At 38.9% G+C, this 27,963-nt stretch overlaps 2 protein-coding genes across 3 annotated transcripts in view; one reads left to right on the top strand and one right to left on the bottom strand.

The window, feature by feature from the left end:
- Positions 1–27,963, top strand: part of LOC149176219 (uncharacterized) — a 212,755-nt gene that overhangs the window by 34,915 nt on the left and 149,877 nt on the right. The gene's annotated exons all lie outside the window — the stretch shown is intronic.
- Positions 2,049–3,537, bottom strand: LOC149176220 (dehydration-responsive element-binding protein 3-like). The gene has a single exon (XM_089423061.1). It carries the CDS (start codon positions 3,002–3,004, stop codon positions 2,264–2,266), a length of 741 nt encoding a protein of 246 aa, XP_089279187.1. The 5' UTR covers positions 3,005–3,537; the 3' UTR covers positions 2,049–2,263.

Genomic DNA, 27,963 nt, shown 5'->3' with positions numbered 1-27,963 from the left:
TAGGGTTGTGATCTCTAGATTCAACAAATTCTAACCTAACACTGATGCTTTACACCAGTGAAAATTTTCAACATGGACTCCCAACTGTGATATTTTCCTATGCTCCAACGGTTTCTTTATTGTTCAATTCACTATTCAGGGAGATATGGAGAAAGTATTGAATGATGGGTCTTGGTTTTGGGGAAGATTTGGGCTCTTCATCACCCCTTGGGTCCTAGATTTTGATCCCAGAAGAATGGTGGTCTCAAACTGCTGGTATGGGTGACGCTGCCAAATCTCCCACTTCCTTTCTTGCAATAGAAGGTTCTAGAGGAAATTGGGAACACCCTAGGGTCATTCAAAAGGATGGATCTTGAAAGAATAGAGAAACACCTCTTTACCTTCCCCAAAGTTCTGCATGATTGCCTAAAGCTGAAACATAAAAACGTTCTGTTGACCCATATTCTGGACTATCAAAAAACCCATTCAAATGTCGAATATCTGACCAAATAGACACTTATAGAACACATGCTCGTAGGCAAAAAAGATCCCAAAAATGAAAAAGGGGCAGCCTTGCAAAACAAAAGGATGGCATCCTTCTGATCCCTACCTCTCAAAAGAAAAAGAAGAAGAAACCATGCTGAACCCTCCAAACCAAGCATAAGGGATGCTTCGGTCCAAAATGGAAAGACAACCCATGTGCAAAACGACACAGAATTAAAAGACATTCATGCACTAGAACAACAAAAAATTGAAGCACACAAAAGAATCAACGCGTGGGTACAAAAAGGATTCATGATTATAAAAATTAACAATGATTCCAACAGATCCCAATTGAAGAGAATAATAACAAAAAGTCTAGTATAAAAACGACAAAAAAAAAAAAATGTAAATAGTGCTTAAATTACAAACTCTTATCCAATTTTTATAGTTTCTTCTTTTGCACATAAGCCCACAGAATTATCTTACTTAATGCATTGAACATCTACGCCAATTGATTAAAATTGAATAAGAATTAAAACAAAAAACAAAATGATATAATATATTATATCGTAAAAGATAATGTATTTCAACGTAAAAAATTCAATAGCCACCAACCACATGTTCGCTTCTCCTAAATGATATGGGATAAAATATAAAATAAAGGACTCGATTCATAACCTCAAATTTTTATAATAAGTAATTTTTGTAATAAAATTGAATAAACATTCCCAAAAAAATTAAATGATATATAATATATTATATTGTAAAAGATAATGTATTTCAACATAAAAGGAATTCAATAGCCACTAGCCACACATTCGCTTCTCCTAAATGATATAGGATAAAATATAAAATAAAGGACTCGATTCATAACCTCAATTTTTTATAATAAATTTTTTTGTTAATATTATGGTAATAGGGAGAAATAAAGAACCATATGTTTTTTAAAAAATTGCTACATAGAGGAAAAAAAAATGTTTGTGAATTCTTTTTAATTTGAAAGGTAAATTGAATTTATGTCTTCTAAAATGATAAGTAAGAGGAAATATTTTATTTATTTATTGAGTCGAGAGGCTTATTTTACAAATGAGTATGATTAGAATAAAAAATAATGTTCTAAATAGAAAAAAAAATTGGCTATAGTAAAAAAATGAATAGAAACAAAAAAATTGTGCGAATAAAATGTTTAAATCTTATACTCTTTTAAAATATTTTGACAAGAAATTTTAATAAATTATTTGAAGATTTTTATTGTCGATATCAACTTTATATATAAAAAAAATATTAAAATAAAACATTTTAATATTGTATATAAAAAATATTCAAAATAAATTAATAATAAAATATTTTAATAAGAATTAATATTAATATATATCTTAAAAAAAATTAGATTTAAAAAAAATGATACCCATCTTAAATCTATGTTAATTTTATTTAAAAAGTAATCTCGTTACATAAACAACCTTGCAAGATACACTCCCAAGTTACACAATATCATAACTCGCAAGATAAGGAGGATGACAACAATCCTTTCTGCCTCTTGACCTACAAACACTAAACGAAAGAATCCTTTCAATTCAGTGATAATAAATTGAATTTAGCAAAAAGTGCGAGAATTTAAGATCATAAGACAGTTGAAAAGAAAAACAGGTTTACTCCGACGAAATAATCCCTTGAATTTGCCAAAGAACAAATCGAAATGGCAATAATGAATGTGAGACACTTCAACTCGGCGAAGCAGTGCAGAAAATTAAAAGGATTTATTCGAGTTATTTCGAGTTATTCGAGGTCCCAGCGACAGTCATACGTCTTCGAAGTTCCACAGGCCTGCCGCATCAATCGAGATGTCGACCTCCTCCTCCTCCTGAGGAGTCGGAATTAGTGCCAAGGCCATCTCCTCGTCCATCGACGGGATTTTTTCCAAATTTAGGAACCCATCGGGGTCCGATCTCGCAAACAGAGATTGCCAAAAGGCAAACTCCTCCGATTTCTGCTGCTCGTCGCTCGACAACCCCATTTGGGTTACCATAGATGACTGCGATGGCTCCACTTCACTATTATTGCCGATGCTATGGTGGAGAGAGGACGAAGTCGAAGGGAGTTCGTTCAAGGCATATTTGGCGGCAACAACCTTAATTTGCTGAGGGGAAAGAGTGGCCGAGGACGGAATGGCGGGCACAGAATCAGGGAAGTTGAATTTGGCGTTCGGCCCTCTGAGGCAATACATTGCGGCGTCGAAGGCCCGGGCTGCCTGCTCGGGAGTATTATAGGAACCCAGATATATCTTCTCTCTCGATTTCGGCATCCGAATTTCAGAAACCCACTTCCCCCATTCTCGTAGTCGGATTCCCTTAAACTGCCGAGATGTTTGTCTGACATCTTCGTTTGGTAGAGCATTCGCAGGGCCATGTTCCTGTGGGGAACCATACTCCATATTTTTCGACGCAGGAAGCGCACAGAGGTTGGGATTGATGAAGGAAACTGATGAAATACAGGGCTGTTGAGTGTGGGGATTGAAATATGTCTCTACATATATATACATCTCTATCTGAGATCAGCAGTGTCTCAGTGGTCCAAGAAGCTGAAACGGTCTGTGTTTGACGGGCTGAAATGGTCTGTGTTTTTATTCAATTGTGAACGATCGCTAGCATGGGCACTTTCTGGCCGGAAAGGCTTTGCATAATTTCTGGCCAGAAGGATCCGGGAATCTCAATGGATATTATAGTTTACTCATTTTTAGGGACAAAATTATAGGGGATACAGATTAAATTTGAAGTGATTGACTCTTCCGTTGGGAACCCTTTTTCCGAGAAGAAAACCCTCGGTTCACTCATGCAGGTACGATCACTCGAACCATTTCATTTCAGGGTAAGGTTGCTGCGTTCCAGTAGAGGATGCTCTGACGTAATTAATTTTCAAGATACCTTTGTAACCCAGTTATTGTCTGCTCATGGTACTAATATTAGCACGTGTGATAATATTAGCATGTGTGAGGCCTGTAATTTATCTTTTGCAGCCTTAAATTGGACCGGTGTAAATATTTTAAGTTGACCTTCATAAAATTTAATGAGGTGTTTAAAGAGAATTAACTTAGATAATTTGTTTTGTTGTAGCATTTATCTCTTGTGACCAGTTTATTTTTGTTCATCCGTTGGACATGACATTGTTATAGACACAAAAAGGAACACACAGAAAAATTGTAGCGGCTTTATTTGAATATGGTTGACATATTTTTTATAAACAAGTTTTTCAGTGTTAGAGAGAGAGAGAGTACCGAATTAGTGTGATTAGTAAAATATATATATATTTTTAAATAACTATTTATGAACTTATTTCGCTCTTATTCAAAAATCAATATAAAATTTAAATCATAATCACAGAAAACAAATGACTATCATCAAATTTTGACTTGACACTAAATAATTTTGAAATTTCAAACATGATCCAACACTTTTGACAATACATATCACATGTGGGTGTATTGGATTTTTTCCCCTAACAATTTAACTGTCCCATGTCCCATATACAATGACCTAAATTTCCAAAACAAAGAGATACCTTCAATGTTAGAGAGAGTAGGGAGTTATTGTGCTTAGTAGAAGATTTTTCGTCTAAAAATGAGTATCTACAAACCTATCTCAAATTCACAAATCAATATAGAACTTCAAAATTTTGCCAAAAAAACATCGTTTAGGGCCTCAAAACGGCTCCGGAAGTTACCCGAAAAACTTCCAAAAATAGTAAACTATGCTACAATTAAGGAAACCGAAAAATTGAAAGAAACAATGGTGAGGGTCGAAGTGGAATTGGAGAGTGGCCACCAATATCCACCTCGATCAATCCTCTAACTTGGGTTCTAGAGCTAAACAATAAGTCAGTGGAACCTTATAGCAAAGAACTGATCCTCAAAGGTATAGTACTCGGTTGGATTCAGAATCCTGAGACCTAGGTACATGATACCGTCATAGTAAAAAGGGACTATGGCCAAAGAAATGGTCGGGAGGAACAGGACGTGATACCTGTTTCACTGTTGGGAGGTGAAACTTTTTGAATGCACTAAGTACACAGAACATAAAAAAAAATAAGCAAACGGTGTAATTCTTGATTTACTTTATGTATAATTGTTGTTTTCTGTTTACAATTAGTAAGGAATGAATGTTGGTTCTGGTTAAATGTCTATATCAGAGAATTAATGTATATACCTATAGCCCTAATACTTGAAGGAAAATGAACAAGAAATATATGCATTGTTTGTATTAATTGGGGACAAATAAAGGCAGATGAATATGAGTACAATGATTTCTTTCAAAAAGATTATTTCTTGTTGTGTTTTATACAGGAGATTAAACTCGGAATGCAAACTAGAAAACCCACAAGAAAATACAAGTAAAAACGGTAATATTAAATTCCAGAATATTTGCATAGAGAACCTAACTATTTACATTGAAACAAGCAAGTTTATGCTAACAGTTATTAGTAAAGAGATGTTGGGTATATCCTCCACATCGTTTTAAGAAAGGGAAGGATGTGGTTATTTTCAAGAAAACCCAGCCCAGTTTTTTGAAAGAACATTAATAAGAAAAGAAAACTTGAAGTACACCACATAGGAATTCTCTTGGAGAAGAACTCGTGGAGTTATATTATAAGAAATCATGCTACTATTATCTTGTCATGGAAGCCATCTTAAGACAATAACTTAATCAATTAGAAAATTCAGGGCTTGTAATTACATAAAAGCTCAAAATGTTGTAATATTTAAAATCTTCCCTAGATACTTAACAAAGAAATACAAGAGGTGGTGCCATTAGTGTTTAGATAAAAAAACACTGTAAACCACTCTAGACCTGAGCCACATATGAAATTAGGCCAAGAGAGGACTTTAATTCGTTCCCTTTGCTCTAATAAATGTATTTCCCTACAGATTTATAATAATCTCATTCTCTATAGATGTATCTTACAGGAAATAAAAGTAAGTTTATAAATTGTGATGGCTACAATGTAAGGGACCGGTATAACCTGTTAAAACTGTTCTATCTAATGCAAATAACCCCTAGAAAAAAACTGAGCAATAACCAAGTCGAATGTCTAGACCATAAATCTACACTTCGGCAAATATTCAAGGGCAAATCCAACCTCTGCCATGGTAGAATTTTCCAAGGTATCAAATTGTCCTGAGAAATTCGCTTGAGAAGAACCTTGGGAAAAGAAGGGCGAGCTGTGTTAATATTAATGGAGGCAAAAATACCATTTTTTGTAAAAAGAATAACCAGAATTACGTAGGAAATTGGCTAACTCAACTTACCTACAGGCAACTACAATGACAATGTAGAGTTCAAATTTTGTAAGTCATAGCGTTCTGGAAGAGGAACATACAAGGAATCCAAAGCAAACAGTGTTACCTTAAATATTTAGTGGAGAAACCATAGGAAATAGATTTAGGGTTTTACCATTAATAAAAAAACAAAACAACATGCTTACCTCAAGAAACCCAGGAAAACAACAATTGGTGTTAGGCGCGAGATCCCCTAAGGACAGTTTTGGGGCTAGGAGCCCAGATTTTGGTCCAATTTTGTAATTCCAATGTAAATACTACGCATTTTGTGGGCGTGGAGTGTGTAGTTGTTAAAAGAGTCATAGGGTTGTCTGCCCTTATTTCGATAATGTAATGTCGGATGTAGAAGATCTACCCATCGTCCGCTGACCATGGGATTGTATAAATAGAGCGAAGCTCTAAGTAGTTAAAACAATAAATTGATCAATGGAATCGATGACGAAGAATTGAGTCATATCTGTGGAGTAGAAGTCTAGGTTTGGGTCATACCGTAGGTAGAGGCTCTACAACTGAGTGCGAAGAGGCCTAGTAGTCCAAAACTGAGTGTGCGAACCCCTGCAGTTGAGTGCGCAGGGCAAGTCGAGTCTGTAATCATCTGGAAGTATTAATAAGGAGAAGCTTCTATAATTTATGTGTCTTTATTTCCTGTTTGTCCATTTGTTATATTGAGTATGAATTTCACTTATAATGCTTACGTGATTCGCAAATGTGTATCATTGTCTTGGTTAAGTAAACGCAAGTTAGAATATCTATCTACGCGAAGATAATTAAGATCTGTCAATGAGATAAGTAAGATACTTAGTCCAGTTTTGGAAATAGCGTAGTTCACTGCCCTAGCAGCACGAAAGGACTTCAACCTCTAGTTAGGGCTGCACGAAAGCCGATTGTAACACTTCGCGAAGGTACTGAAGGGTGGAACAGAGCAAGAAGCAACCTGCGCGAAGGCAGGTATAGTTGGAATAAACCGACATCACAACCATATCAATGGTGCGAAACATGGTTCCAACATCCCCCTATACTGCTTCGGGTGAGACTTTAATCCCGCTCCGCCGGCTGATGCTGAAAGGGCCAGTAGTGTATGGATTTGTTTGGCTAACTAACGCTGAACCTGGGTTAGGCCCCCATAAGCCAACAAATGGTTCTGTTGCCGGGACCGGAATCTACATGAGAGATGTGTGATGTCGTATTACTGGAATCCAACTAAGAAGGAAATCGAAGGCTAGTTGGACAGAAGAATTCATGAGTTCGCCGCGCAGGAGAACAAAAGCTCGCAACTGTCAAAAGACCAGTGGTTAGATAGATACCTGTATATGGAGATTCATGAAATATTTTTCACCTCCTTTCCTATTGAGCTATACGAGTGGATCACGAAGCTAGTAGACAGCTAAGGGAGGTGGAAACTTGACGGTACTATTGTGTGGACCTTGGAGCTAGTGTGAAGGTTGGAAGAATCAGAAGATAATATCGCGCGTGCCGTCAATCATTGGCTCGATCGCATTATAGGAGGATTTGTTATTGAGTTCGTGGTCGACACTTCAGTGAGCTATAACGAGGAAGAGCAATGCTTTCTCAAAGGACCACGAGGTAAGTACGTAAAATCTTTGAATACTTGGATTAAAATTTTGTTGTGCGAAAAATGGGTTATGCAGTTACCTTGATGTTCGGGACTATGCGAAATGGAAAGGTTTACAGGAACGAAGGAAATAAGGGTCCAGAAAATAGCCCCTTGATTTCACCTCCACGAGGGGACGAGGAAGAGATCGCGAAGTTATATTCATCTGATAAGGCAAATAATTCCACGAATACCACTTCCTCCCACACCACCACCGGCTTCACCACCATCACCTCCAACTTCACCCATACCAACTCCAAAACCACCGCGATTCAGTATGGAAAACACAGTGAAGTTGCCTATGTTCAAAGGTCTGGGAAATGAGGATCTAGACCAATTCTGGTTCGTTGTAAGGGCTGTATGGGAAGCACAAGGTGTTACAGATGACCATATAAAGAAAGCGACACTGGGTCACGGATATCCAAACAACGCTAAATAGAGAACTTAGCAGGCCTAAATCTGAAGTGCAGTCGATTGTGGGATTCAAAGAGATTACAATACTGCCAGGAGAGACTCCTTGGGAGCTAGATCAGAGGCTGAAATGTACGATTCGCGAAGCCAATATGAATCTGACAGATGGACAGCATCGCGAGTAGTTTGTAGCTTCGCTACTACCACACTTAAGGAATGTGCTATCGCAATAGAAGATAACGACATAGGCAGAGGCCCTGGAGATTTCCATGAGACTACATGAGACCCCGATGCAAGATCCTAACCTAGGGGTTTAGTAGATCCACGTGCAACTGAAGAATCTCTGCCTTGAGATGTGGAGTCTAAAATAGGACAGGACAGTTTGACTAGAAGTGCGCAAAAAAGTGTGGTGCGTGAAATGCAAGAGTCAGGGTCATGACAAAGACCACTGCTCGGTCTTTACAAATTACCTTGCAGGAGGAGGATCAATGCCTTTAAGGCTGAAAGCTCAAGAAGGACCTAGCGTGATGCCTACTTTTTGGTGCGCTATCTGTCAAATAGCCGAAAAACATGCCACGGATAACTGCCACTTGTTATAGAAGTATATGCAAACTTCGCAACAATTGTTCTGCAACTTTTGTAGGTAAGTGGGACATGACGAGCGTGGTTGCAGAAGCTATGAATTGATTATGGATAGAACGCCCACCTACAGGGTATAGGCTGAAATGCGGCCCCTTGACCAGAATGCAAGGATGGTGCGAATAGGATTTTAGGAGCCTGGACGAGGTCGAGGCGGAGGAGCACCTGGTAGAGGTCACAAACAGTTGATTTGCTACAATTGCGAAGGGCCAGGACACTATGCAATGCTCAGCGAAGTGATTGGGACCTACGCATACCAGCAGTTTTATGGGCTTATCAGACGACATGCAAGAAGATGACGGGACAGACACCTTTTAGGCTTGTCTATGGAGTGGAAGCCGTAATGCCTATGGAATACATCATGCCTAGTTTGTGCATAACAATGCTCATAGGTATGACGGATCGCGGAGCCCTGGAGGAGAGGCTTGCGCAGTTGGATGAGCTCGAAGAAGAACGATATTTGGCTAGATTTCACCAGCAGATCCAAAAGCAGCTTTAAAAGGCATGACACGATTGACATATTGAGTTGCACACCTTTAAGGTGAATGACTTGGTGTTGTTGTATGACAGTGATTTTGATAAATTTCTAGGGAAACTCAGAGTGCATTGGCTGGGGCCGTATGTTATTAAGGAGATTATCGATGGTGGCGCGGTATAACTGGTTAAGCTGAATGGAGATCCCTTCCCAAGAAAAGTGAATGGTAGTCGTATGAAGCCACATATAGGTGGCCCAACCATCTGACTAGCTGACAAAAGCACAGTCTTAGCACTCCAGGCTGCTGAAAGGAGGCACGGGACTATAAACTACTCTACCCAGGAACTGCGTGATGTTAGGACTACGCACAGTAGTGAGGTGTCACAGGGTCTGTGACAATGCGAAGATAGTTGCGCTTGCACGCAGGTTGGCCGAAAAGTAATCATTAAAGTCACTATTTATGATTTGATGGTTGGTTTCAGGCCAAATGGAGCGGGCGGCAGGCATTTAAGGTGAACTTTATGGGCTAGATTCTTGAAAATCTGTTGCCAATCTAGCATTAATGGACCGAATGTGGGGGAAACAGTCGAATTCAAATTCAAAAGGCCCTATAAATTACAAGTGGTTGTCTAGTGAACAAAACTTGCCATTTTGAGAACTGAGTTGTTGCGTTATCAACTGTGTATGGACCTTTCGAACTTTGAGGCTTTGAGAGCAAGTTCAGTTTTTGAAACATTACCGAAGGAGATGCAGGACCTCTTGACTAGAATCATGGCAGCGCCCGAAGAAGCCATGGACACGAGAGTAGTGACAGCTGAGGAAGTCACACAGGAAATTGCAGAAGTTCCCAGAGAGCGTTAGAATAATTATTGAGGTCCCTAAATCACCGCGGGCACCGAGACCTAAGAAGGATAAGCAGGCCAAGATACTGGTGCACGTCTTGCGCCGAAATCCACTGAGGACCAAGATCACATTGCAGGAAAAGGGGAAGGCCATTAATATGGAGGCTGATGAGGAGGAATAATTTGAAGAAATCCTAGTGGAGGATGAGGATGAAGATATGGAAGTCGAAACCCAGGGCACAGACCCTATTACCCGATTACCTGAATATGTTCCTCGGCGAAAGGGTAAAGCTAACTTGCCGAAGGATATAGATGAGAGGAAGAGCTCTCTGCAAACTTTGCTGCTCCTAGACGATATTATTTTTGAGGGAGCGCACTTGGGATGGGTTCCTGTGTTGAAATTTGAAGATTTGGACATCACAGATCACGAGAAGTTCCCACATTTAGCGGATGCGCCAAAAGATAGGCACATTGTCTAAAATGATTGAATTAGAGCTGCGCAAATAGCTTAGAGGTGTAGAGAAAATAGGGTTGCTAAACCTGCTCTGGGTGTCGCATTACCACCATGCCCCAGTAACTGTTTTCGTCATCAAGCAGCTGCTCTGCTTGGTGTATGATGGGTTCTTGTGGCTGGAGGAGCCCATCCCCATCACAGACGATCTGGTTCACCTGATTACATGGATACCTTGCTCAGGGGAGGATCTAGCAAACATTTCAGAGGGAAAAGTGGCGAGTTGGCCCTTACGGAGGCCATGAAAAAGAAGTTTAAGTTGGAGAAGAAGAAGCGAGGGTATGCCATCTCTAGCATCAACAACCTTGTAGTCAAGGTCCTGACACAGATATTGTCAGGGAAGATGATGCAAAAGTGTTGTGTGGATGAGGTGCCCGTGCCAGTGGTTGCACTAGCAGCGCAATGTGCAGAAGGGGTCCAGTTCAACTGGGCGAACTATTTATGCAGTGAGTTCCTTGGGAACTGTCGCAAGGCACATGAGTAGGGAAAAACGTTTCATTATGCATGGCTCCTGTTGTCGATAGTACTGGTGGCATGGGAGCTTCCCGAAGATAGCCAGTTCCCTTCGGTCGCGCCGGACCTTCCAGAGGGAGCAAAGTACGCTTCGCTGTGGGTGACCAAGGATGCACAATGGATAAGAGAAAGCAAGATATTTTGGGTGCTAATGGAAAGGAACATCCGGATCGGGATCAATGGTGAGTTGTGGTTATCGCCTACCATCTACAATAGTTTGCAAAGCTTTGTGGAGTTCAAAGCAGACTTCCACCATGTCTTCATGAGGGTGTAGAAGGACCTACGAAGACATGGCATGATTTATCGTATTTGGCGATTGTCGATGTCATATTCACAGTGCTTGAGTCTTGGCCGCCGGAGTGGCGCGCTCCAGCTGACTCCGCGGTGGAAGCAGAGAAGTCCACCGCACAACGGAATAAGGAAGAGACAAAATTTCGGATGGCACAGTTGGCGAAAAAGTGCAGGAAAGAAGAAGCAACGGCTAATGCCTAGGTCGTGCGCTATGTTGCGACGCTGACGAAGCAACAGAAAACAACAGATGAGGAGCACGAAGGACAGAAGTCACCTTTGTTCGAACCAGAGATAGACATAGAACAAGGTGGCACATACCCGTAGATGACATCCACCTAGCTCAAGCATCCGGGACCACGAGAGCAGGTAGGGATGCGAAATAAAACAAGGGCCTCGAAGAGATATTTCGACCCTATCACCCTCACTGAAGGGGATTTTCATGATATTGCCGAAACGGTGAGGGATTTCACAGTGGAGGCCCTCCAACAGTTTCAGGAACAACATCAATTGGTATTGGGGGCTCTCCAGACAAAAATACAGGAGTTGCGGGTGTGCACTTCACAGGCTGGCACAATGTCCACCAGCGTCGCAGTCGGCACTTCAACTGTCGAGGAAATGTTGCGCGTCAGGGTGACCAACATAATAGTGCTACTAGATGGAGAACTCATTACAAAGAATGAGGTCGATAGGCCTATTGTTAGCAGTTTGAAAGGGGTTGGATTAAACATGGTTGCGCTCCCTCGGGAGACGCTCTATATTTTGCAGGATGGAGTCACCACAAAACTTCAGGCCAGAGAGAGGCGCACTCTACAGGTAATGAGCGAGGAGTGCATCAACATTGAGCAGTTGAGCCTATAGCGCAACGAGGTAGTGGAGCAAAACAAATAGATAATGCAGGTTGTGGAGGAAGCCTGCCAAATGGTCCCGAAGTTGGCCATTCAAGCAAAGGAACCAGTGGACGCGTGCGTTTGTAAGTTAGCCACAGGGGTGCGCAATGCAAGAGCAAAAATGGCTAGGGTTCAACTGGAGCTAAACTTTCAGATAACAGAACTACATTTGAAGGCTCAGATTTTAACTCTGCCGAAGGTCAGAGAACAACGTACCACCGTGCTCACAATAACCATGGCGGTAGTTAACAGTGTAGTGACAGACTACATGAAGCTATTCGAATAGTCATTCGAGGTCCTCACCACCCTAGAGGAGGAACCAAATGTGGAACACCTAGAGACAAAGGTGCACAAGCTGCAACAAAAATACGATGAGGTAAAAGGGACTGCGCAGATGGTTTCCCTTACAGAGGCTTGTAAGGATGCAGTAGGAAAAGGCGCTCAAAGAACAGGTGGATGTCTCTCGGCATAAAGAGGCAGTCTTGAAAGCGCACCTATAGCCATGGACTGATGAGGCATATATAATTACAACCTCCACTGAAGCAAATCTCGTGCAACTGCAAGCAACTCAGGAGAGGATTCAAGGCAGCAGTTCAATAGTAGCAGTCACTGAACAACACGTGGAGGAAGTCCAACAAGTAGCCACTTAGTGTGCTGTCAAAGTTGCAGTGATCCAAACAGAGTTGGGAGGTCTTCGCGCTAAGATCTTTGCCCCTGTAGAGTGACTCGAGGGCGAGTCACGATGTTTGTTTTCGGGGCCTGTTGGGTGCGGAATCCCCCAAGGGAAATTTTGGGGATTAGAGCCCACATTTTGGTCCAATTTTGTAATTCCAATGTAAAGACTCCGCATTTTTTGGGCGCGGAGTGCGTAGTTGTTAAAATAGTCATAGGGTTGTCTGCCCTTATTTTGATAATGCAATGTCGGATGTAGAAGATCTACCCATGGTCTGTGGACCATGGGATCATATAAATAGAGGGAAGCTCTAAGTAGTTAAAAAAATAAATCGATCAATGGAATCGATGACGAAGAATTGAGTCATATATGTGGAGTAGAAGTCTGAGTTTGGGTCGTAGCATAGGTAGAGGCTTTGCATCTGAGTGCGCAAAGGCCTAGTAGTCCGCAGTTGACTGCGCAGGCCCCTGCAGCTGAGTCCGTAGGACGAGTAGAGACTGTAACCATCTGGAAGTATTAATAAGGAGAAGTTTCTATCATTTTTGCATCTTTATTTCTTGTTTGTGCATTTGTTATATTGGGTATGAATTTCACTTCTAATGGTTTTGTGATGCGCGAATGTGTATAACTGTATTGTTTAAGTAAATGCAAGTTAGAATATCTATCTACGTGAAGATAATTAAGGTTATTAAATAAGATAAATAAGATACCTAGTCAAGTTTGGGAAATAGCACAGTTGACTACCCGAGCAGCGAGAAAGGACTTCAGCCCCTGGTTAGGGCTGCGCGAAAGTCGATTGTAATACTTCGTGAAGGTACTGAAGGGTGGAACAGAGCGTGAAGCAACCTACGCGGAGGTAGGTATAGTTGGAATAAACCGAGATCAAAACCATCTGAAGGGTGCAAAAACTTGGTTCTAGCATCCACCCATACTGCTTCGGGTGAGACTTCAGTTTGCGCTCTGCGGGTTGATGCTGAAAGGGCCAGTAGTGTAGGGATTTGTTTGGCTAACTAACGTTGAACCTGGGTCAGGCCCCCATAAGCCAACAATTGTGATAATCGTATTGTTCAAGTACCCTCGACCATGAAACAAATAAAGGTGAGTGCAGCTTAAAGGCTTTCCCCAAATGGTGGAAAGGAATTCACCTGCACATACAACTAAAAATCCTTACTTCAAATATTTGTCGAAGAAGGAAGAAGAAAATAGAGGCATATAACAAGTGCTAGTAAGACAAAATTTATCGGCATACTTGTAGGCAATAGACTAATGGAGAAAGTCAAGGATAGATCTGAACACAATCGCCATGGTTGTAGAGCTCTGTCTCGTGCAATTGACCCAAAAAATGACTAGGTTGGAGCGGGAACGAAGTTGAGGGTAGTGAGCCTAACAAGAGTTGGGGAAAAATGGATCATTGATAATTCAGGATTGATCACACAGTAGGCATAAAACCACCTTCCATGCATTGCACTGATAGCTGCCGGTGGCATTCATCAGTAGGAGAGCCATCGCCACTGTGGTGGAGTCATTGCATATTAAATTATACTGCACACATTGTGAATTAGACCCAACCTAGACCTCGTTAATCCCCAAACAATTTGTACTGTGATGTTAGCAATCATCAAGCCATGACACTTGTCTGACTACTTGGGGGGAAAGGGGTAGGGTCATAGTTAGTCGTATACTTATCAATTAATGCGATATTGAAATTGTCAGTAAAAGTGTATAGTGGAGTTTACATTTTGTTAATATAAATTAATGTAAGGGTTTATGAACACCTAATGTCAAAAAAAAATTATTCCACTGTAGTAAAGTCTTGTTTTTTATAATGTACATGTTACAAGTGGTATCAAAGCCATGATTATCAACACTGCGGCCTAGAAGGGACAACAGTAGTGATAGTGGACCATGCTGATATGCACAGGGGAGAGAAGAAAAGCAAACAAATTGGGATGAGGAGAGGAGCAGGAGATCCATTTCATCCAAGACCAATAATAGAATTTGGTTTATGCCTAATCCTGAGACAACCTTTGGAAAGTGGGTGCAATTGGGAGCAGAGCAACAAAATCAGACCAATTCCTTGTTGGAAACTCTACAATAGATGCAAACTAAGATGGTTTGATTGCAAGCCGATAATGAAAGGTTAATGCATGAATAAGAGTGAATTCTGAAAAGCCTTTTTGACATACATAATCATTGAACCGCTAGACCCATCCCAGACCCAAAAACCACAACTGATGGAGAACAAAATCACAGGGAGGAGGAAATTCCTTAAGGGAGTCGAACTCAGGGGAATGATGGTAGTAGGGATCATTATGAAGAGGAGTTAGGTAATGTTTCTGACCAAATAAGACGGAAAAAGAAGAAATTAGAATTGCAAGGGGAATTTAGGATGATAAAACCCCCAATGTTTGATGGAGAGGATAAGGAAGTCACAAAAGCTTGGATTATTAATATGCATAAATATTTTCAAGTTTATGAGTATGAAAATATCATCAAAGAAAGACTAGTTATTTATTAACTCCAGGGAAAAGCCGCCTTGTGGTGGGAAGAGGTCAAAGTACTATGGGGAATTGATGAGCAGGTTGTAACTTGGGATGAATTTCAAAAGCAGTTTAAGGATAAATATTTAATAGAGTGATTCTATGATGACAAGGCAAAAGAATTCCATGATTTAAGATTGCGATAATTAACTATGGATGAGTACGTGGAGAAATTCACATCATTATTACATTATGTATTGTACATTCGAGAGGAGAAAGCTAAAGTGCAGGGCTTTCTGAGTAGCTTGTGAGTCTTTATGAAAGAAAGAATGGAGTTTGAAAATCCTAAAACGATGGATGAGGCAATTCGTAAGCCTTGAATGTGCTATCAATGAGTGAAACAAAAAGGGGACAACCATAAAGTTTGGCCTCAAAATAAGAGTTAGAAGAATTATCAGAGCTCTAAGGGCCCCAAATCTGGTCATCTTTGAAATGGTTAGAGAAGCCAAGAAAATAAAATGTGGGGAAGGAGCCAGGAAAAACCCAGGTGGCAAGCAGAAGCCAAAACCACAGAAGGATCTAGCAAACCAGAACTCAGTTAAGGACAAAAGCCTCTGTTGCAGTGTTGGGGCTGCGGGAAACCCCACTATTATAAGAATAGTCCCCAATGTGTGAGGACTAAACCAATTAATAATGTACAAGAAGCATCTACAGTCAAAGAAGTGGCAAGAAGCATGCCCAGAACTAATGCAGCATTGGAGGATCGTCAGGCCAATTATCATTCTACAATGGTGGAGGTGGAAGCTAAAATATCTAATCAGACTGTATCTATTTTGGTAGATTCGGGTACAAGTTTAATTTATATCTCTCCCTAAATAGTGGAAAAATGTTGTTTGCAAACTTCAAAATTTAAAAATCCTTGTCTAGTGGAGTTAGCCACAAGAACCAAAAGGAGGGTAAATGCTAAAGTACCCAATTGTTCCATTCATATAGGAAACCAACACTTAATTGCATAAATGAATGTTTTACCTTTAGGATCATATGATCTTTTGCATAGGATGGATTGGTTGTAAGGACACTGGTCTATACTAAACTGTAAGGAAAAATCTATCAAGTATCTCATTGAGAATGGATCTCGACAAGAAATCCAAGGGATTAGAAAACCCATGAAGTTACGACCCATTACTGCCTCTCAACTGGGCAAATGTATGACGAAAATTCTACATGATTTACTCAGTACAAGTCGGGTATTCTACTTCTCCGAAAAAGACCCTTACCATGGAAAGTATACCCATAGTTCAAGATTATGCTGATGTATTTCCAGAAAATATACCCAGACTACCCCCAAAAAATGATATTGATTTCACTATCGAATTAATCCCTAGAGTAGCATGAGTTTTTAGAGCTCCTTACCGAATGTGTGTGCCGTAATTAACCGAACTTAAGATGAAACTACAGGAATTACTTGATAAAGGTTATATTTGACCTAGTGTCCTTGTGGAGAGGACGAGTGTTATTTGTAACAAAGAAAGATGGTACACTGTGATTGTGCATTAACTATAGACAACTTAATAAACTGACTATTAAGAAAAAGTATCCCTTAGCTCAAATCGACGATCTTTTCGATCAAGTGAAGGGTGTATCTGTATTTTCCAAAATTGACCTATGGTCCTGGTATCATCAAATTCAGGTGAATGATGAATACATTTGTAAAACAACCTTTAGAACTTGTTATGGTCATTATGAGTTTGTAATGTTACCGTTTGGCTTAAATAACACACCAGCTACATTCTTGAGCTTGGTGCATGGCATTTTTCATCCTTTCTTGGATAAATTTGTGCTGATATTCATACATGATATTCTAGTCTATCCAAAATCTCTAGAAGAGCACAAGGAGCACCTCTGTATAATATTACAGACCTTACGTGATCATGAGTTATATGCCAAACTTAGTAAATACAATTTCTATAAGGATCACATTCAATACTTAGGGCACACTATTTCAGCAGAGGGAATAGTCGTGGATCCTGAAAAGATCAAGTCCATTATGGAATGGTCGGTGCCCAAAAACGTTGCTGATATACGATCATTTATGGGACTAGTAAGGTATTATTGCCGGTTTATAGAAGGATTCTCCCCGATTGCATATCCTATCACCTCTCTACATAAAAGGGGAAAAATATTTAAATGGAATAATGCTTGTCAGTAAGGATTGGATCAATTAAAATATTTGTTGATCATAGCCCCTGTGTTAAAAATTGCTGATCCAAACAAATAATTTGTGGTTTGTACAGATGCCAGTAAGGAAGGAGTTGGGGTTGTGTTAACTCAATATGGTAAAGTAATACTGTATGAATCATGGAAATTGAAGGGTCATGAGTAGAGGTACTCTGCCTATGATCTGGAATTAACTGCGATAATCCATGCATTAAAAGTATGGAGACATTCCCTTCTCGATACCAATTTTCTATTGTTAATAGATCATAGTAGTTTGACCATCTATTTCAATCAACAAAATTTAAATGCATGCTAAGGAAGATGGAGCGCTTTCCTTAGTGAATATGAATTCAAGATTAAACATCTAAAAGGAAAGGAAAATCGAGTAGCGGATGCATTTAGCAGAATTATGCATTTTATTTAAGAAGTGGGATTTAATCAAATAGAGTTTAAATTCTTGGAGCAGATTAAGGAAGATGCTCAGTCTGATACGGAGTATGAATTCCTATGGTAGCATGTTTGTCAAGCCAACAGTTAAGGCAAATTTTTAGATAATAAGATAAATTGAGACCATATGCTCGTTTTTAGGAATAAAATATATGTCCCCAATCAGATTTCTGTTAAGCAGTTGATATTGGATGAATATCACAAAAGCCCATATAATGCTCATCCAGGATATCAGAAAATGTTTTTTGTTATCAATCAAGATTATTTTTGGCCCGGGATGCGTAGAGATATTGCAGAGTATTTCCTGAATTGTATAGAGTGCCAGCAAGTTAAGGTTGAGCATCAACATCATGCGAGACTTCTTCAACCAATACCCATACGCTAATGGAAGTGGGAGGTTATCACCCTCTCTTTTATTACCGGGCTACCCAAGTCGAAGAAGCACAATGATTTGATCATGGTGGTTGTGGATAAGCTGAGTAAAACAACTCATTTGATTCCAATACAATCTACTTTTAAGGCAGTGCAAATCACAGATATTTTTATGAAGGAAGTGTTTCGACTTCATCGAATCCCTAAGGTTGTTATATCATATAGAGATGTGAAGTTTACATCGACGTTTTCGAAAGCGTTATTCACTGGTTTGGGAACTCAAATTCAGTTTAGTGCTGCATACCATCCACAATTGGACGGACAAATTGAACGTGTGAATCAAGTGTTGGAGGATATGCTACGTATGTATGTTATGCAACAGCTGAGAAAATGGGAGGAATACCTACACTTGGTAGAATTTATGTATAACAATGGGTATCACGAGTCTTTTAAGATGAGCTCCTTCGAAGTCCTTTATGGACGTAAGTGTAGGACACCTACAAACTGGAATAGCCCAGAGAATCGATTTATACCAGGGCACGATATGTTAGAGGAAATGGAGAAAATTGTAAGAAACGTTAGACAGAATCTAAAACCTGCACAAGATAGTCAGAAATCATTCGCAGATCTGAAGAGGACATACCGTGAATTTCAAGTGGGAGATCATGTTTATGTGCGGATAAGACCCAAGAGAAGCACCTTGAGATGGACTAGTTGTCCCAAGCTCGCTCCTCGTTTTTGTGGTCCCTTTCAGATACTGGAAAGAATTGGACCCATGGCTTATAGATTAGCCCTACGAGCTCATATATAAGTTCATAATGTATTTCATGTTTCTTTATTGAAACAATATGTATATGACTCTAGGAATGTAATTCATTGGCAGGATGTGCAGGTGACATAAAGTGTCTTTCATTTGTTGAAAAGTAAGAATGTTGTTTTCAGTTAAAAAATTTAATTGTCCCTCTCACCTGAATTAACTTTTAATTGAATAATGATCAGGTTGAACCATATCGAGAGTTCCTGGTCGAGCCTCAACGTATTCTCGATCAGAGAGAAACAATATTGCAGAAACGAGCCAACATCTAGGGTAAAGTGCAATGGAATCACTTCAGCCTGGAGGAAGCCACCTCGGAAGATAAGGAATTCACAAGGACAACATATCCAAAACTATTCCGAGAAGGGTGTGAAACACCAAGGATGATGTTTCATTCAATATGGGGCAAATGTAACACCCCAATACATGGATAAGTTTTATTATTTATGAACAGTTATTTTGATTTTTACTTACTTAGTAACCTGAACTATGTTTAAAAATACATTATATTAGAAATGTAATAAGAGGTCATGGGAAGGACCCAAGAATGATAATAATAATGAAAAAGTAAATTAAATTATATTTTACATCTGACAAATAAAAATCAGTTATGTCCTAGTCTTCCTTCTTCTTTCCTAAAGAGGGGAGGAAAACTCTCAGAGTCAATGGAAAAGAAAACGAAAAACCTCTAAAGTGAGGAGGGTGTATTGGAGAAAGAAGGGAAGAAAGAACAAAACCAGTGTGGTTCAGGACATGGGTAGAATTGCCTAACTTGGGTTCTAGAGATGGACAGGAAGTCAGTGGAACCTTATACCAATGAACTGATCTTGAAAGGTACAATACTGGGTTGGATTGGGAATCCTGAGACCAAGGTACAGGATACCTTCAGAGTAAAAAGGGATTGTGGCCAAGGAAAGGCTCGGGGGAAAACATGACGTGATAGCCTGTTTCACGGTTGGGCGGTGAAACTTTTCAAATGCACTAACTACACATTACATAAAAAAGATAAGTAAAAGTTGCAGTTCTTGATTTGGTTTATGTACAATTCTTGTTTTCCGTTTACAATTAGTAAGGAATGAATGTTGGTTTCGGTTAAATGTCTATATCATAGAATTAAATGTATAGACTTGTGATCCTGATACTTGAAGGAAAGCGAAATATATGTATTGCTTGTATTAAATGGGGGCAGTAAATAAAGACATATGAATATGAGTACAATGTTTTCTGCATAGGGAACCTAGCTATTTACATTGAAACAAGCGTGTCTATGCTAATATTTATTAGTAAAAAAATGTTGGATATATCCTCCACATCATTTTAAGAAAGGGAAGGATGTGGTTACTGCGCAAGAAAACCCAACCCAGTTTTTGAAAGAATATTAATAAGAAAAGAAAACTTGAAGTAAACCGCACATGAATTCTCTTGGAGAAGAACCCGTGGGGTTATATTATAAGAAATAATGCTACTATTATCTTGTCACGGAAGCCATGTTAAGACAATAACTTAACCAATTAAGAAATTCAGGTCTTGTAATTACATAAAAGCTAGAGATGTTGTAAAATTTAAAATCTTCTCAAGATATTTAACAGAGAAACACAGGAGACGGTGCCATGAATGTTTAGATAAAAAAGGTTGTAAACCACTCTATACCTAAGCCACATATGAAAGTAGTCCAATGGAATACTGTAGTTCTCTCCCTTTGCTCTAATAAACTTATTTCCCTACATATGTATAATAAACTCATTCTCTATAGATGTATCTTACATGAAAACAAATTAAGTTGATAAACTATGGTAGCTATAGCATAAGTTACTCATATTACCTATTAGAATTGTTTTATCTAATGCAAATAACCCCTAGAAAAAAATTGGGCAATAACCAAGTCGAATGTCTACACCATAAATCTACACTTCAGCAAAAATTCAAGGGTAAATCCAACCTCTGTTGTGGTAGAATTTTCCAAGGTACCAGACCATCCTGAGAAATTCACCTAAGAAGAACCTTGGGAAAAGCAGGGCGAGCTGCATTAATATTAATGGAGGCAACGATATCATTTTTTGTAAAAAAATAGCCAGAATTACGTAGGACACTGGCTAACTCAACTTACCTACTGAAAAGTGCAATGACAGTGTAGAGTTCGAATTTTGTAAGTGATAGCATTCTGGCATAGGAACCTGCAAGGAATCCAAAGTAAGCAACGTTACCTTAAAGATTTAGTGGAGCAACTAGAGATAATAGATTTAGGGTTTTATCATTAATAAAAAAAACAAAACAACCTGCTTACCTCGAGAAACCCATAAAAGCAACAATTGGGATAACCGTATTGTTCAAGTAACCTCGGCCATGAAACAAATGAAGGTGAGTGAAGCTTAAAGGTTTTCCCCAAAATGATAGAAAGGAATTCACCTACATAGACAACTACCACTCCTTACTTCGGATATTTGTCGAAGAAGGAAAAAGCAAACAGAGCCATATAATGGGTGATAGTAAGACAAAATTTATTGGCATGCCTGTAGGCAATAAACTGATGGAGAAATTCAAAGATAGAGCCGAACACAGCTGCCCTAGCTACAGAGCTTTGTCTCGCGCAATTGTCCCAGCAAATGACTTGGTTGGAGTGGGAACATAGATGAGGGTAGTGAGCCTAACAAGAGTTCGGGAAATATGGATCATTGCTAATTCATCATTGATCACACGGTAGGCATAAAACCACCTGCCAGGCATTCCACTCATAGCTTCCGGTGGCACTCATCCTTAGGAGAGCCACTGTGGTGGAGTCATTGCGTATAAAATTATACTGCACACATAGTGAATTAGACCCACCCTAGACCTCATTAATACCCAAACAATTTGTACCGCGATGTTAGCGATCATCAAGCCCTAAAACTTGTCTGCCTACCTGGTGGGAAGGGGTAGGGTCATAGTTAGTCGTATACTTATCAATTAATGCGATATTGAAATTGTCAGTACAATTGTATAGTGGAGTTTACATTTTATTAATATAAATTATTGAAAGAGTTTATGAACACCTAATGTCAAAATATGTTTTTATTCTGGGGTAGTAAAGTCTTGTTTTTAATGATGTACATGTTACACTGAGGGAGAGTGGTGAGCTATTGTGTTTAGTAGAAGATTATTTGTCAAAAATTAATCACCTATGCCAAATTCACAAATCAATATAAAACTTGAAAAGAAAGTTACAAAAAAAAACAACTAACCATCATCAAATCAAATTTTGATGTGAGAGAAAAGATAATTTTGAAATTCTAGGCATGATTGAGAACTTTGGAAAATCCATAATAGATATGGATGTATTGGATTTTGTCTTCATCAGAAAACAATTCATGAACGATTTAATTGTCCCATATACCATGAACACTGTAAATTTCCAAAAGGCAACTTCACTATTATAGAGGGAGACTTCACTATTATAGAGGGAGAGTAGTGAGCTATTCTCATTTTGGAATATTTGTTGGTAAGGCAGAGAGGAGGAAACCCAAAATATCACACAAAACACAATATGTGTTGCAGGTCTTATATTTATCAAACAAACTTGATTTTACAATGAATATGGTAAGGGGTATTTATATGTTTTGGACTAGCTACTTGCCTAAAATAACTCAGAATGTACACACATTCTAAAATCAACTTTTCCAAATATAGAGTGAACTCAAACTGTTAATATTGGACTTGAATTAACTTACACTGACTCAACTCAACTCAGACTCTAAATATGGACTGCACTCCATGTAGGAGTAATTATTATTTCCAACACTCTCCCTTAATTACGACTTTATGACTCAACAAAACTCAACTACGTCTGTTAGGCTTACAATAAAAAAAGGATTAATTTTCACTCAAACATGTTTGTTAGTGTATGTCTTAGTTAGGCTTACAATGACTCAAAACTTTGACAATTTTGCATCTTCTTTTTCTCTACTTCCAAATTCTATATCCTCAAAGCCGCTTCATTCTTAGTTATGCTTTCTTGTTGCATGTTCCATATTTCTTTACTTGCGGCTGCTGCAATTTTTCTTTGACTTTTCTTGAATTTGTGCTGAAACACAATCTGATATTGTCTTCTGCACCTTTCTCTTCAAATATTCGTTCAACCATGGACTGCTTCTACAACATTGCATCTTCAAATTGTATTCTTTTCTTTGTTTCTTGTGCTTCATATCCCTGACTTTTTTTTTTCCATATTTCTTGATAGCAAAATCTTATCTCTTCTTGAATCCATTCTTGAAAAATTGTTTCAATGCATTCATCTTTGTCTTCGGAAACATCCATATCATTCTTTTCACTTTCATCATCAGGTATTGTTTCTTTTTACCTATACTTAGTGCACACTAATTATCATCATTTACCATTTCATTCAATTCTTTTATTCTAGTTGTTGCTTTAAGACTCGCATCAATTTGTTCAATTGTTTTGTGAATCCATTCTTCAATGAGCTTCAAATATAGATCAAACTTATTAACAACATTGCTTTCAACTTCTGCGCTCGTGCTATTTTGAACACTTTCATATTAAAAAACAATGTTAAAATCATTTTTATTATGCTCTTCATGAAAAAACTTCTACCTCTCCCTTCTTTGATTTTTCACAAACATACGCTGTTGCAAACATGTTGCCTTCCACTTGCCTTATTGAAACAAGTGGGCTTCTCTCACCAAATAACAACATATCAATAAGACATTTATGTTGCATCATGTGCAACATGTCATCACTAGTTATATTATCTTCATCAAAGTTAAGATCAAAATAGTTTTCATCGACTCTATTGTGGGATATCCGAGCATGCTTGTGCTCATTAAAAATTTCAACCTCACCAAATTCATGAGGTGCAGCTGGATGCACCAATGCACATCTCACTTTGTAGCCATCATTCACATGTGTTTCGCCGGAGTGGGATTCTCCATCATCTGCTCCATCCACGTTATAGTGGAGTCCTTGAGCATAATGCTCTTGCTCTACGTCACATAAAAACACTTCAACTTCTCTCTTTGCAATCTTTGTTGCATCTTCTTCATCCATATGCATGCTTGCATAATGTGTTTCAATTTTAGGGTCTTGATGACCATCATCCACTTTTGAGCGGGATTTTCCAAGCTTTGTTATCCTCTCAGAGTCTTACTGATCTATTATCATATTTGCGATTGACTTCTTTGTTTGTGACATAACTTGTTGTTGCATATCACTCCCCCTTGCTACCTTACACATAATCGTTTCATCCATTACTTGTTGAATGAAACTCTTACTTGTTAAATGAAACTCAAAGCTACGACATCAATAAACATAGGAGGTGGTAGTAGATCAAGGTTACACCAATCAAGCGTGATTTCTTCTTTGTCGTATGCTAGACTTCTCAATTCCGTGGCTATATGAACCTCTCTAAACATGCAATAATCTTTGCATCTTCTTTCTTATTCCTTTTCTTAATCTTCTTCAGTGCCTCTTTACGATCCATGCTTGTTGTCTTTCTTCTGTCTTATAGCTATTTTCCTAAATACACGAGGCTATCTTCCATATCGCCCAAAAAAATAAATATGATTTTCAATATGCACCTCTTTAAACAATTTTTTAAAGTGATAGAAAATCCTTTATATTTTTTAATATAAAAAAAATTCCTTCCCAGAAAGAAATCACTTTAAAGATTTCTTAACCTTTTTAAAACTGCAAACCTTCTCCTGCGCCTTACAAACCTTTCTCAAAATATCTTCTGAAAACCTTGATCATGTTATTGTTGACAATATGTAGTTGCCTTCCCATGCGTCTTGGACCTAAACTCTTTTCGTGCTCCAAACAAAAATTGCTTCGAAACACTTCAATTTGTCGAGCTAGCTTGTCTAGACGACGTGTTCTTACTTCTTAATCTACGGTAGTCAACTTGTCCTCGCTTCGATACCAATTTGTTGGTAAGACAGAGAGGAGGAAACCCAAAGTATCACACAAAACACACAACTTTTCCTCACTTCGATACCTATTGATTGATAAGGCAGAAAAAAAAAAAACCCAAAATATCACACAAAACACAATATGAGTCTATTGATCACACAAACTTGATTTTACAATCAACATGGTGAGGCGTATATGGGCATTTATACCTTTTCGACTCGCTAATAGCTTAAAATAACTCTACACACTCTAAATTCTAGTTTTCGAAATATAAAATGAAATCAAAGTGGTTAAATTAGAAGTAATTATTATTTCCAACAAGATTCTGTCTAAAAACTACCTACAAACCAACCTTAGATTCACAAATCAATATAAAATTTAAAATCTCAGCAAAAAATATTACATCTTCGTGTAATCAAATACTTATACCATCATCGTACCTCTCCTACTTACTAGCAGACCATGTCCTCTGTAAAATACAAAAGAACACATTCGTAAAAGCATATACTACTGCCATGGTCCACTCCTACCAGCAGACCATGCGCTCCCTGAAATGAATTTGAGCGGTATTGATGTATCAAACTTCAGACTCATTGAGAAGCGACACCACTGCCCCACGTACAATGCCTGACGTAAAATTCCAAAAAAATCACATTCGTACGATCATATATGGCCATCATCGTACCACTCCTGCCAGGAGACCATGTGCAGCTCGCTCCCTGAAATAAAAGACCCTCTTTCCCGGTTCCCTCACGGCTCACGAACATCACGCAGCCCAAAATAATGGGTGAAGTTCAAATTACAATATGTCCCTTTTCTCTCACGCTCACGAAGATCACACAGCCCAAAATAATAGGTGAAGTTACGCAGCCCAAAATAATGGGTGAAGTTCAAATTACAATATGTCCCTTTTCTCACGCTCACGAAGATCACACAGCCCAAAATAATAGGTGAAGTTAGAGTGGGCTAAATCTAGGAGAGTCAGTTAACTGTTAAGTGGTTGAGTTTGAGATAAGTTATATTTGGTGAAAAGTTAAATTTAGAGTGTATGCGAAACTATTTTAAGCCAGTAAAGCTAGTTAAATTTAGAGAGTATACATGTAAAATTATTTTAGGTTAGTTAAATTTAGAGAGTATACATGTAAAATTATTTTAGGTGAGTTTTTAGTCAGAAAAGATTTAAATACCCTTCACTGTTTCGAAATTCATTCTAATCAAATAGAATAAAATTTGTGTAATCAATAGAAAAAAATATAATTTTTGTATTTTTGTCAAATTTAATTATTGCTTCAGATTTGAAATTCTGACGATGCTCCGACGGTTGGAAATTCAAATTATAATTAAAGAAAATAGATAATGCATGCGTGTTTCTTTGCAATTTATGTAGGACAAGTTGCAAGGGCAAGTGCTATTTCCACGACTATTGATCTATTAATGCCCTCCTTAAGAACCGTGACAGTGACGACAGTCTTGGGAGACGATTTCTGACATTGGGTAATGTCCATCACTCACATTTCAACGGGATGTTTGGGTCTGTTTTCCGGTATAGTCATGATACATATCATGATAGATAGGCATACCATGCATGACGCTGTTAATCCACACCATAGCACGCCATGTTTCAAATCAAGCCATTCATCCACGCAACGCCTAACGAGCCATCTATAGAGTATTTAATGCCCGGGGATATGTACGCAGCTTAACGCGATAACACCGGAGCGGGGAGTTTTGGCATTAAATAATATTTGGGCTTTCGCGTGTTATCGGGCTAAGCTGCGTACATATCCCCGGGCATTAAATGCTCTATAGATGGCTGGTTAGGCGTTGCCATTCATCCACGCCATAGCACACCGTGTTTTCAAGTTAAGCGCGAGACAGTGAAATTTTGAAATATAGCGCCCTGTTCGATCCACCAATTACGCAGAATCTGTATCGTGCCTCAGTGAAGTCTCTCTTAACGCACGCAATGTACAGGAAAAGGAGAAGAAGCGGTCGGCCATAGTCGTCGCTCTGTTTTACAATGTCAGTCCTCCTCAAGTTGCACACCCAGCGGATCAATCTCACGTGGTCCATTTGCTGAAGCATTCCAGGGGCATGAGAGCCGTGGGGAATACGACCCACAAGAAATCGATGAGTGGAAGGTTGCTCTCTTCACGCTGTCCAATCTCTCTAGGTGGTCTAAACACGCAGACCACTGGCCAGCAGTTATTGGTATCATGAGATTCTACTTTGCTGCTGCTGTTTATCAGAGTTCTGGTGCTTTGCTAGGGCTTTCTTAGCATTGGTTAGGAGCAAACTATGAATAGGGATACTAGAGAACAAACTAGCTAGAGATTCTTACAGCGTGCTAATGGCAGAGTCTGGCACTGGCACTGGCAAAGCCCGAAGAAGGATGTCTAAGCTTCCCCCAAAACGCGGAAACATCAAAAGGGAGATATTTTCTTCCATTGGCGCAACAATTCACGCGTCGCTCAAAAAGGTGGTAACAATTTTGGCCAAAAGCGTTCATTATGCTTGCAATTTCGGCTGCTGCACTGAAAAGATCTATCCAAGGAATTAATACTGGGGCGGTGAGGATATGAATTACAGTGAACATTTCAAAAATTTTGTAAATATATACAGGTTATCAATTGTTTTTTAATGTTCTTCTTATCTGTTGTGTTGCTATTAAGTTCTTCAGACAGGGCATTGCCATGGAAACAACTCAGGTTCAAGAGATTCAAATCAGTGTAGAGTTTTTGTTTGAGTGAAGTTGTTTGTCTTCCCAAAAACGGTTGCCCTTTGTTACCAAAGAGCTGTAATAATATCAGTGGTATTAAAGTAAGCTAATCTGGTAGCAAATAGTTTTGATTTTCAGATAATTGGTTGGAATTCAACTTAATTTTTAGGCATGGTTAGAATTGAATCTTCATGATTCAAGTCTCAGGTTGGAACTTTACCCAGAATGCCGCACTCTGAGCTGACCCAGATTCTCAAAAAATTGATCAAAGTTCAACTTTATTGGATCGCAGCATTCTGGCAGAGGACGGAAGATTGCTACCTGGTACTTTATCTCTTTAATGTTTTTTCAACTTTCTCGGATCGCAG

This window comes from Pinus tabuliformis, chromosome 4_1, assembly GCF_031772625.1.
Source record: "Pinus tabuliformis cultivar Carrire ecotype Pingquan chromosome 4_1, CPIR1, whole genome shotgun sequence".
In the NCBI taxonomy this organism is placed as follows: domain Eukaryota; kingdom Viridiplantae; phylum Streptophyta; class Pinopsida; order Pinales; family Pinaceae; genus Pinus; species Pinus tabuliformis.
Note: the sequence above shows the minus strand (reverse complement) of the source record. Positions and strands in the feature narration are given on the sequence as shown.